The sequence below is a fragment of the Lissotriton vulgaris genome, unplaced genomic scaffold (genome assembly GCF_964263255.1).
Source record: "Lissotriton vulgaris unplaced genomic scaffold, aLisVul1.2 SCAFFOLD_1426, whole genome shotgun sequence".
In the NCBI taxonomy this organism is placed as follows: Eukaryota; Metazoa; Chordata; class Amphibia; order Caudata; family Salamandridae; genus Lissotriton; species Lissotriton vulgaris.
In genome coordinates, this window is record NW_028243651.1 from 487593 (window position 1) to 499863 (window position 12271).

General features: G+C 45.7%; 1 protein-coding gene across 1 annotated transcript; it reads left to right on the forward strand.

Annotated features, from left to right (window-relative positions):
* The first annotated feature begins 4846 nt into the window (after nucleotides 1-4846).
* On the forward strand, nucleotides 4847-6315 carry LOC147668267 (transcription factor HES-5-like). The gene is made up of 3 exons (XM_086948656.1): nucleotides 4847-4949; nucleotides 5222-5402; nucleotides 5745-6315. The coding sequence occupies exons 1-3, from the start codon at nucleotides 4887-4889 to the stop codon at nucleotides 5963-5965; spliced, it is 465 nt and encodes a 154-aa protein (XP_086804782.1). The 5' UTR covers nucleotides 4847-4886; the 3' UTR covers nucleotides 5966-6315.
* The last annotated feature ends 5956 nt before the right edge of the window (nucleotides 6316-12271 follow it).

Below are 12271 nucleotides of genomic sequence, written 5' to 3' on the forward strand. Positions count from 1 at the left end.
TCGGCTTGGTTCTGTGGGAGCGGCTGATCAACTCCTGGCACTTTTGAGCTCCGGAGCTTTCAGCAAGGTGAACTTGAAATCCAGGCCGGGTTGCGGTGCGAGGTAGTCGGCTTGACTCTCGACATCGGGTCGGTCACTTATGAAGCGTTTTCTAAAGGTTTCTCCAAACTTCAGCAACTTCTTCCTGAAATTCCTCTTCTGGATTCAATGTGTCCAAAACAGAAATCCAAGATTCCAGAGTCTCTGAGTTGCTCTTTGGAAGTTGAGACTACAGTTTCCAACATGCGCCTGGCCAGATCCCTTAAATCCAGCTGAAGATGGTCAGTTGGCTTCCTCTTGCTAAGGATGATGCAGGTGAAGCTCTTTTAACCTGTTGCTTACAGTGAGTCCACTCCTTCTCTTTTTGAAGCAAGGCAAAGTCCTTAGGGCTGTACTTCCATAGTGTGCAGCAGGTGAAGTCATTCAGAGTGCAGTCCTCTTGGTGCAGGCCAGGGTTCCAGAAGGGTAGTCCTTCTTCTTCTTGTAGTTTCAGGCAGCAGATCTAAGATGCTAGGCAGCTTTCACATATTTATCCAGTGTGTTGGGGCAACAAGTAGTGTGGCACCCCTGTCAAATGGGATGCAGGGTGTGATCCCAAAAGCATCACCTCTTCCTCTAAAGTGTAGTATAGTGTTGTCCCACAAAGCACTGCACTTTCAAATTCAAAATGGAGAGTTTTTCACCATGGAGTGAAGACATGGCTAACCCAACCTACTGGTGTGACTCATTTCTTTGAACAGTCTCTCTTCCAGACCATCTGCAAATTCTATTCCTGGGGGTCCCATCTGGCTGGGGGGTACAGGATGAAGGGGTAGGCCTGGCTTGCATTCTTACTGCCCTATTGTCTTTGAAGATCAGTTTGACTACCCAGCCCACTTCCTGACCTTTTCTCTGCAGCTGCAGAGCTCCCCCACAAGATAACCTCTGTCTCTATGCAGGTCACTTAAGACCTCATCAAAGCAGGTTGGCTAAGCCTGCTATCGGTTGGACGATCAGGAGAGGCTAATAGAAGGCTGGATTTTGGCTGACAGGAAAGAAATTCCATAACCTTTTTTCTGTACTAGTTATGATAAATCCCACCATGGCAAGTTGTTGGATTTATCATTACCAATATTCTATATCCTTGAAATATGGCTTTAGCTCACTCCTATCAGTTACACTTTAATAAAGTATTCCCATGTTAACCTATGGACCTTAAAGGTCACAGTGGGGAAAATGAAATTGGTTGTTTATTTCCTCATCAGGCCATATTATACATCTTTTTAAATTCCCCTGATTGTTTTTACCAGGCAGATACCCTGGGGACACCTGGGGTGGACCTCAGTGGTGACTTATATGTAAAAATAATGCTGTTTTATACTTTGGTAGTACTTTTAAATCCAAAGTTGAGTTTTCATATCATTTCAGTTAAAAAGAAGCTTGCATAGCAGGGCTGACATTTAAAAACAAAAAGCAAAAAGAACAGATGATGGACAGAATGCTGAACAATGCTTACATTCACCCTCAGTCAACAGATCTGTGTTTAATCCATCATTGTTTTGCCCCAGTTTGGACCTGGACATATGCAAATCGGTCTTGAACCTGCTCCTCATGGGAACAGTCCAGCTTAAACTGCCAAGCCAGGTCCTCCGTTGAGCAGGAACAAGCATCCTGGGACCGGTTTCAGGGTATCACCCATCACATGCCAGACAACCTTGAATCCAGTGGTGAAGTTAGCACGAGATCCATGTCTTGACATACCCTTCCCACTTAGGGCAACAAAAGCAAAAAGAACACATGCTGGACGAAATGCTGAACAATGCAAATATTCAACCCCAGTCAACCGGTCTGGGCTTAATTCAGCGTGACTTTTAAAAATGACATCAGGCTACACAGCAGTGCACACTTAAGTGCAGGAGATCTGCTGGACCTCTAAACATACATGCCCTATCATACACTAGAGATTCACAGGTAGGTTGTCAGTGCCAATTGTAATTACTCCTAATTAACATATACCTTTTTTATCTGAGAACTGGCCCTGAGCCTGGTAGAGCCCAAGGCGCAGTCAGTCAGTTACCACCAGTAGCAGTCTAAAATGGGGGTAATCATGGAAAAAAGGATTACTTTCTTGGTGCCTGCTGAGATGGGGCCTAAAAGCCACAGCCGGATGAAAGTAAACATGATGTCTCCTAGATACTATTTTGGGGTGTTTAGTGTTGCAGGCGCAAGGCCCAGTCACACAAGTGTGGTACCATTCATATGAGGAGACATGTGGGAATACTGCATAGTAGAACATTCGCTATTACCAATTGAATATCTCTATTTTTGTGCCTTTCAAAAGTAGACAAGTGTGTATCACAGAAGACAATTTACAAATGCCCTCCAAAACACATGCCAGTATGGGTATCCATAAATTCAGAGATGTGTAAACAAGCACTGCTCCTAAACTCAGCATCTGGTGTACATTTGAGAAATATTGAGTTTTCTTTCAGACTCTTTTTCTATGTGTTGCAATTTTGCCATATGAATTACTGTATTGTAAATTCACAATGAAAAAACGCTGTTCGGTGCAGCTCGGCTGTTGCCTCTGAGTACCTCAGGTTCTTGGAGAACCTACAAGTCCTATATGTCCCCACGACTAGAAGGGTTCAATGGTCATACCGGTATATTGTTATCGAAAAATGCTCTTTTTTTAACTCAATTTCAATCTTTTTTTAATTCAACTGTTACTTTTTATAGGAAAATCTTGTAGGATCTATACAAATGACCACTTGTTGAATTCACAATTTTCACTAGTTTTCAGAAATATATGGTTTTTCAGGATCCACCATGGGCTTCACGCCCATTTCCACCCAAAACTGGAAGGAGGTGGAAAGCACAAAAATAGGAAAAATGGGCTATCGCCCAGTAAAATGCTTAAACTGTGTTAAAAAATGTGCTTTTCTAAATCAAGTCTGCCTCTTCCTGATAGCTGGGAGGATGGTAATTTTTGCACCATAAACCTTTCGCTGATGCGACTTGCAGGAAAATAAACAAACTCTTTCTTCTGCAGCAATTCCTCCCGCCAAAAAAAAATACATTTTGCCATATTTTGACAAATTTCTCAGTCCCCTCCATGGAAATCCACAAACCTGAGTACCTTTAGAATCACCAGAATGTTGGGGGAAAATGGCACATATTTGGTGTGCATGCCTTATGTTGAAAAAAAGTTATGGAGCCCTAAGAGTGTAGTACCCCAAAAAGCCCCCCCAAAAAAAAGACTAGGGGGGGGGGGATCCAGCAGCTAAAGCGTTAACAGCATTTATATAGCGCCCACTATCCTGAGGCGAGTAGTGGCGCTACTCACACCCACCCCTGTGTGTGTTGCAGGTAACCACGTCTCTATCCCCCATCCTCTCGAGCTCCCGCAGCAGTCACCTGCAGCAACAGGCAGGTGGGGTAGGGGCAGAGGTTGATCCTCTTTCAAGCCCCCGCGCCCCCACCTCCCGCCCCCTCACATGGATCCTAGACACGTGGTCTGCTATAAGGACTGTGATTCTGAGGCTGGGGCCAGAGACTCTCGGAGGTTCCCACACTGTCGCTCATTCATCCATTCAGAGGGTACAATAGAAGCGTGTCACACCGAGGCCTCCGGCTCCAGGGAATCTGACCCTCCCCTGGGTCGGCAGCCGCCATCTGGGGAGCAGCGGTGAGCCCTCAGTGCGCCGGACCTGTCAGGATCGAGAACTGAGCAGGTCATAACTACTGGAGGGGCTGGTACTGGGGCTATATCATGTCACACTGGGCTATAGACAACCACGAAAATACCCAGAGGGCTCAATATTTTAAAACGGGAATTTAAAAAACACAGTTCCACAGTTAACTCTTCAGATACTTTAGCAAAGTGACGCCGGGTGCGAAAATCTCTCAATCCCAAATTAGAAATGGAGACGTTACACAAAAAGGTGTTTGCATGTTTGGGTCACACCTGGGGTGCACGCGAGGCTTTGTAGCAAAAGAACCAGGGCACGTGCAGAGCGGAACCCAGGCTGGAGAGCAACAAAATATTAATCACATTATTTCACAAACAATGTAAGAGGTGCCTGCTAAGGACTGGACAAGGAGCTGCTACACTACACTCCCGAAAAATACAGCACAGCAATGCAGTGCTTTACCCACCTGCCTGAATCTAGTGCTGCGGCCAGTGCGGGCGCTTTCAGCACTGGACAGTTCCACGCAGGTGCCTCTGCAGTGCGGGTGTTACAAACGTCACTGACTGACGCATTGTTTATTTTACCTCACCCTCATGTGCGCTGCACATTGAACTTTCCTTCCCAGCCCCAGGGTGAGTCTAAATTCAAGTTTTGAAAGCGGGGTTTCGTTTCCTTTGACTAAACCTAATGATTGGTGGTAAATATTTTACAAAACAGAAAAGCATTCCCTCTGCTTGCTATAGTGCACATGGACAAAACTGAATAGAAATAAACTTTCACTAAACAAAAAAAAATGATGGAATTAATGAGTTCCCTCCTGGGCCCGCTCATTCAAGCTTTTTCAACACACCCGCCCGTATTTAACGCTATTGGCACCGTTTAGCTCCTGGCAGATGCCGGGCTTCATATCACAATAATGCGCAGCTCTTTCCCACACCCTGATCTTTTGTTCCGGTCCCAGATGTCCCCCGCCACCCACCCTTTAATGCCACACTTCTATTGTCCCCGCTGCTCTCTGATTGGCTGCTGAGTGTGGGAACCTCTCTCCAGCATCAGACCCACACATTACCCTGCAGGCGGAGGGGGATAAATAGGGCAGGAGGGAGCGAGCTCTTCAGATACCGATCACTGTGGGTTCACTGCAGAGACCCCGCTCTTCACCCCACACCGGGCAAGATGGCGCCTTTCAGCACCGAGAGGAAATATGAAGAGGAGCGCGAGGAGAGACACATTAGAAAGGTAAGAGTCTGGTCATTAATATTTAAAAAGCATATTTAAGTTTTTCGAATATACAAAAAGCACACCTTTAAAATGAGCTTCCAGTATATTATATCAACAGTGGATGTATTTATTGATCTTTGAATATCACCCTAATTTTAAATTAACATAATTAAATTGAACTGTTTATCGCACTGTAGTAACTATAAGCTTTGTTATTACCTTTTATCGACTTTATACAACTTTAAAAGTTTGTTTCAATAAAATAACAAGTCCACATGTTGCCTCTGCAGCTGAGGAAGCCAGTGGTGGAGAAGCTGAGGAGAGATCGCATCAACAGCAGCATTGAGCAGCTGAGGATGTTACTGCAGAGAGAGTTTCAGGAACATGAACTTCCGGCCAAAGCAGAGAAAGCGGATATCCTGGAAATGGCCGTGACGTACCTGGCCCAGCGCGTGCAGACACCGGCACCAGGTGAGAGGCAGCACATGGAAGGGTCAAAACTGCAGTGGGTGTTCTCTGCAGTTTTGTGTTTGTCTGCGTGTGGGGGTGGTTTGTGTTAGTTAGTGCAGAGACGGAACTGGTAATAGTCGCATCGGGATGGTACTCGGGCAGGCTTACTATGTATTTTAAATGTGTCAATTTCCAGTGCCATTTTACTTAAACTCATGTTTTAAGTGTATCAGAACTTCCGGTAAACCAATTGCAACAGCCAGAAGAAAGCAATCTAGAGAGCTTTAATAGAAAAAAATGTTCTACGTTGTCACTTCCTGCTGTGAGACTGTCCAAACATTAACCCTTCCTCTCTCCCCGCAGCCGTGGCCTCCAGTGAAGGTTACTCCCGGTGCCTCCAGGACTCTCTGCACTTCCTCTCCCTCCACGGAGCCCCCGCAGAGACCCGGATGAAGCTGCTGCGGGCCCTCCATAGACCTGCGGCTACAGCAGAGGCGGTGTGTCCTTCTCGGCCTCCGTCCTGTCCCAGCAGCACCAAAGAGCCCGTCCAGGACAGCCCCAGAGTCCCGTGGAGACCCTGGTAATGCGGGGGCTGCGGCCTGGACTTTTCTTCGGACTTCTTTAGAGGCCTCGGTCCTCTCTGAGGAGAATATTCATTCTCGGGCCTGGAGCGCGCCCTGCTGTGCAGGGGAGTTTACTGCAATCCAAGGAGCGGGGTGAAGAGTGACTGTATATCCTCATAGGATGGACAGTATGTGAATACTATAAGCCCACAGGATCGACAGTGAGTGAAGATTTATCCCCATAGAAGGGACAGTGTGACTATTACATCCTCATAGGATAGACAGTCTGTATATTATACCCTTGCAGGAGGGACAGTGTGTGAATGTGATATCTTCATGTTATGGCCACTGTGTGACTATTATATCCTCATAGGATGAAGAGTGTGAGAATGCTATTATCTCACAAACCACTCTGAGAGTATTTTATACACACAGAGCAGTGGGCACGGGATCGAGTACATCCTTACAGGATGGACACTGAGTAAATATTACATCCATGTAGGATGGACAGTGTTTGATGTTCAATCCACACTCGCGATGGACAGTGTGAATATTATATCCATGTAGGATGGACAGTGTGAATATTATATCCATGTAGGATGGACAGTGTGAATATTACATCCATGTAGGATGGACAGTGTATGAATTTTATATCCCCACAGGATGGGCCTTGCAGCTATTACACCCTTAGAGGATGGACCTTGTGAATTTTATATCCGTTTAGGATAAACGCTGGATGAATACTGTGTTCAATTCATAGTATATATTATATGAACATGGATTTGATGAGCAATGGATCTATTTGTAATCATTTATGATATAATACTTTAATGAAGAGAATGAACTAAAGCAATTAATAGGATGTCTTCAGTTTCAGAATGTTTTAAACTGCTTTTTTACAAGAAATTCATACCTCATGTTGAGTTCTTGGCTTCAAGAGGACGAACTGTTGTGAATTTTGATGCATGTTTGGAAATATGTCATTCTCATTCCCGAATTCCAGAAGTGCTCTGGGATTTATCAGTTTTGCCTCATTTTAAGAAGGTATTTGATGTACAAATATGTTAATATCCTGAAAGGGTGGATACAGTGCACCTGTGATTCTTAAGATAAATGTGTCTGAGAGAATAATAGATGTGCTGTAATCTGAGGGATTCGGATTAGGGCCTTGTGCACGCTCAGTCTGTGTTTACCTTCTGTGATTCTATGAACTTACAAGTTACAGAATTATCACTCATTGGTTGAAGTGAGTAATGAGGGGCTCCGCGCCTCCTTTGTATCAATTTTGATAAATTGTATTTTCTATTGAAAATGTATCATAAAAGTACTGGGTAGACAAAGTGTTTCTGTACTTTCAGAAATTCTGAATTGTCTCTGAAAATTGAATGTGATGTATTTTACACATTCTCCAAAGGCACATTAATTGCCTTTTAACTATTAGTGATGCTATATCTGTATTTTCAAATGGAAATTCACGAGTTAAAAGCCCTGCCTTCTGTGAAGGCAACGTGTGTTTCTGTTCTTTTAGAGATTTGTGTATTATCTCTGAATAGTGTATGTGACAATGTGCACACATATTGTGTATTTTCCAAAGTGTAACATTCATTGTTGTTGAATGAAACGGAGTAACAGTTTTCACTAGTGCCAAGTCTTCATTTTAGAAGCAGTTTTGGCGCTATTTGTGTGTTACACAATGCTATGTTCTCTTTTATAAAGAGATTCAATGTAGTGTACTCCCTGCCATGGATTTGTATCTCAGTGACTGAGTATGTACTATTTCCGGGTCTTCTACAATATGTGTAGGGATGTGATTATCAGTGGAAACTCATTCATTTACAGAATGAAACCCAGGATTCAGCTTTTGGAATGAAAACATTAACTGTGTCAGATCTAAGAATGTCCTATGCTTATTATCTTTTCTCAGCTGTGACATTTCTGTGACATTGTGTATCTGTCACATGATTCTTCACTGTTGCAAACTATTGACCTGTGAACATGTTTTAATAAAGGTGCAGACCTGAACAAAATGAAATGCTCTTTCTCTCCTTCCGATGGCTGAATTTTGCTCTGAATAAATATGTTTCCCTCCTGAACTGAAAGGGGTGGGGACACTGTCAACCATTTCTCTTATCTGCAATTCGAACTGAAACAGGGACTTTGCAACTGGCACAAGAACTGTCGGATGGTGTGCCAAGTGTTTTGTTTCTGTCGGAATTATAAAGAAGAATAAACTAAAGTTCATGAGCGCATCACTGGCATCTGGATTACTATGGCTTTAAACACAATACTCTGTTGTCAATATTAAAAATTTGTACTACTGTGAGGGGCAGAGCTGCGAGAGACATTACACCTGACGTCATGTGGAGGCGTGCCTCAAGGCACTAGAATGAAAGAGGGAGCTGTGTCACGCTAACAGATCTCTACGATAAAATGTGAAATATGCCTTCACTCACTCGGCAGAGAGGGTGGGCTTAGACTTGTAGGTGTATAATGCGATAGAGAGAAAGTGTGTTTCACAAAATCTGGGAGGTCTCACACACACCTGCTCCTTTCCATGGGACTCTGAACCCCAGCTCTCAAACACCATTAAATCTGGCACCAGAGGAGGAGGGGCAGGAAGGATGCTCAGAGCTGCCAGAAGTGTGGGTGCCACATTACATACTGACCATGGTGAGTTTGTCACAGACAGTGAGTGGACCCTGGTGATATAGTGACTCAGACATCTAGGAATAGGTACAAAAAAGCAAACATTTTACAACGACAAAAACAAAATCGGAGGTGTTTATTGCAGGCAATACGCACGGTAAAATATAAAGCATAACCACCATCAATAAAAACATACTTAGTATCAGTTTACGAAAGTGTTTATTACATACTGCTATCGAAGAGGTAACTGTCTCGCCTATACTGTGCACCATTGTCAAGTGTCATTAACTAACCACTCAACCCACATGAGTTCAAAGAAAAAATGAGGGGGATATGTACAATGAAGTGGAGGAGCGCGTTGTTAGCCCCTTGGGTTTAATGACATGCTCCGCCACTTCGGAAACGCAAGGCTGCACCATATTTACAAGAATGTGGTGCAGCCTTGCGGTTCCCCCAGCTATGATGCTAAGTTCAACAACTTAGCGCTAACGCAGGCACCCTTGCACCAGAGTGCAAGGTTGTATGTGTGCAGAGGAGGATTGGTTATGTGTAGGAAGATGTCCCTTCCTGCACATGAACAATCCCAAAATGCCATTTCGTTACTTTCATGTGTGCTGCTTCATGCAGCACACATGAAAGTTAAAACATTGCATTTTTAAAAAGGTTTGTTTATGTACAGGAAGGAGCATCTTCCTGAACATAAACAAACCATGGCATTTTGCTTTTTCCATGTGTGCTGCAGAAGGCTGCACACATGGAAAAAGCAAAAACGAGGAGAAATAATACAGTTATCCTCATTTCGCCAATTTAAGACTAGGGTTTTCCTAGTCTTAATTATGGTGCTGCCTCCTATGTCCTATGTAACCCACCCTTGTACATAGGGGGAAGAGTCAAATACAATGGGTGCTGCGGTGGAACACCCACCACAACACTCAATGCACACCCCTTTGATGCTAAACATAGAGCAAAAGGGTGCCTTATGTACTAGGCAGAGTTAATCCACGTTAAGTGGCTTCACGCTGCCTTGTCCTTAAGGCAGGGCTCCTATCACCACAGGAACGTGTCAAAAAGTGACGTTCCCGTGGTGATGGGTGTTTTTACATATGCCCCTCAGTTTCTTTTGTGGTAATTGATCACACTGCCCTTAAGTGTCAATTCCCCTGGGAAATGGTTCCAGGCAACCATTCCTTGGTCGCCTTTGCTTACCCCTGCCCACCATTTATTTTCAGCATCAGAGCTGTATGAACACAAACTGCCTGCAGCCGCATGGCTGATGTGCATCATCAGAGCTGTGCGAATAATACCTGCAGGCAGCCCCGTGCCTGAGGTGCATCATCAGAGCTGTGTGAATAACAACTTCCAGCAGCCCTGTGGGTGAGGTGCATCATCAGAGCTGTGTGAATAAGGACTGCCGGCAGCTCCGTGCCTAAGGTGCATCATCAGAGCTGTGTGAATAATAACTGCAGGCAGCCCTGTGACTGAGGTGCATCATTAGAGCTGGTTGAATAATAACTGCCGGCAGCCCCGTGCCCGAGGTGCATTACCAGAGCTGTGTGAATAATACCTGCAGGCAGCCCCGTGCCCGAGGTGCATTACCAGAGCTGTGTGAATAATAACTGCCGGCAGCCCCGTGCCAGAGGTGCATTACCAGAGCTGTGTGAATAATAACTGCTGCCAGCCCCTCGATTGAGGTTTATTATATGGGGCTGAGATGCATTACTAGAGCTGTGGAAATACAAACTGCTGGCAGCCCATGCCTAAGGTGCATTACGAGAGCTGTGTCAAGGTAAATGGCTGGCTGCCCCGGGATGCTGGTACTTCATCAGAGCTGTGCGAATGCAGAGTGCTGGCAGCTCTATAATGAGGTTTCAAAGTAGACTTATATCTGGCCTGTGACTGAGGTGCATCATTGGAGCTGGTGTGATTGTGTACACTATGCCGCAGCACACTGACTGGGTCACCCGCAGGGCTGCTGTGGAGATAGAAGGGTGGCAGAGGTGTGACTCAGGCGTCTCGTCAGAGGAGCTAATAGTAAGTGGGCAGCAGAGACACAAGTAGACCCAAATTTGGGGGGTGGGAGTGGTGAGGAGGGTAAGACGTCTACTCTTGGGGGCCAGTCTAACACTTCACGATGGGGCGGAACTATCCTAAGATCCAATCCAAGAAAATAAAGTGCTAAACTGCACATATTAAACAAATTGGTCAAATCTGATAGGATAAAAATAATCATATTGTAGTGAATTTGAAACTGTTTATATTCTTCTAACAAACAGCCTGATTCATGAAAACCGAATTCTGCGAATTATAAATTGCGATTGATAGCGAATCGCAATTTAGAATTCGCAGAACGGCATTCATCAAAATCTGCGATAAAATAAAGCGAATTGCAAGCGGCCGCAAAATGCGGTAGCGATTTTTCAAAATCGCAGAAAAATCGCAATTTCCGTCAAAATCCGTGTAGGAATTGCGTTCTCGCAAATAGCGAGATCGCAAAAACGGGAAGTCGCATTTCGAGCACAGTGATGACATCACAACCAGGAAGCAGGCAGTTCCCACCCCCATTCAGAACAGTGAGGCAGAGATCGAAGCTGCATCACACAGAGCACCTTCCAGAACACCTCCAAACTTTGAAATCTTGCACTTTTGAGACTGCAGCAATGGCAGAGGATGCAGCACCAGGGCCCAGTGACACCGGGCGCAAGCTGAAATTTTCTGAGCAGGAGTTGGAGCACCTAATAGATGGAGTGTGTGAAAACCACACAAAACTATTTGGTAAGGACTCCAGGAGGGTGCCAGAGGCGGAGAAACGCCGACTGTGGCTGGGGATCGGCGCCAGAATCAACGCTGTGGGTTTGACACACAGGTCGATAGACGACCTAAAAAAGAGGTGGTACGACCTCCGAGGTCGTGGCAAGGAGAGGGTGGCAGAGAGGCTGGGCGAGAGCCAGGCTACTGGAGGTGAAGAACCAACAGTCCCTCCCAACACCCCCATGGAGGACCGTGTTGAGGACACACTGGAGCGAGAGGCGTGTATAGGGGTCATCACTCTGGACTCATCCCGACGCACCCAAGACAGCCAAGCTAAGTGGCATGCGACTGCGACCCTGTCCTCTAACCATGGCCATGACTCTATAGCCTCCCATAATCAACCCAAGTCATGCAACACATGCACATTAGGATATGCCCAAAAGCATTGTGGGACATGTAGCCTGCCCACAATGTACAAAAACTCCAATGCAGCCAGACATGTCCCAAAGTACGCAATGCCACAGCCAGTCAGGGAATGTCAGCCAGCATGCATGTAGCAACTGCGCATGTGAAAGATACATGCAATTAATCTACGTCCACTTTCCCTCACAGGTGGCGCTGACAACAACAGCAGCGACAGCGATAGGCTGCTGATAGATGAGGCACCAGAGGATGCAGAGGAGGTGGTAACAGCCACACATCCAGCTCCATCAGGCGCTGCTCCAATCCCTGCTGCGAGACCACCACCATCTGTGCCAGCTCCATCAGGTGCTGCTCCAATACCTGCTGCTAGACCAGCACCATCAGCGCCAGCTCCATCAGGCGCTGCTCCAAGCCCTGCTGCTAGACCACCACCATCAGCGCCAGCTCCATCAGGCGCTGCACCATTGGCAACCGCACCACCACCAGCGGCACCCTCAACATCTGGTGCTG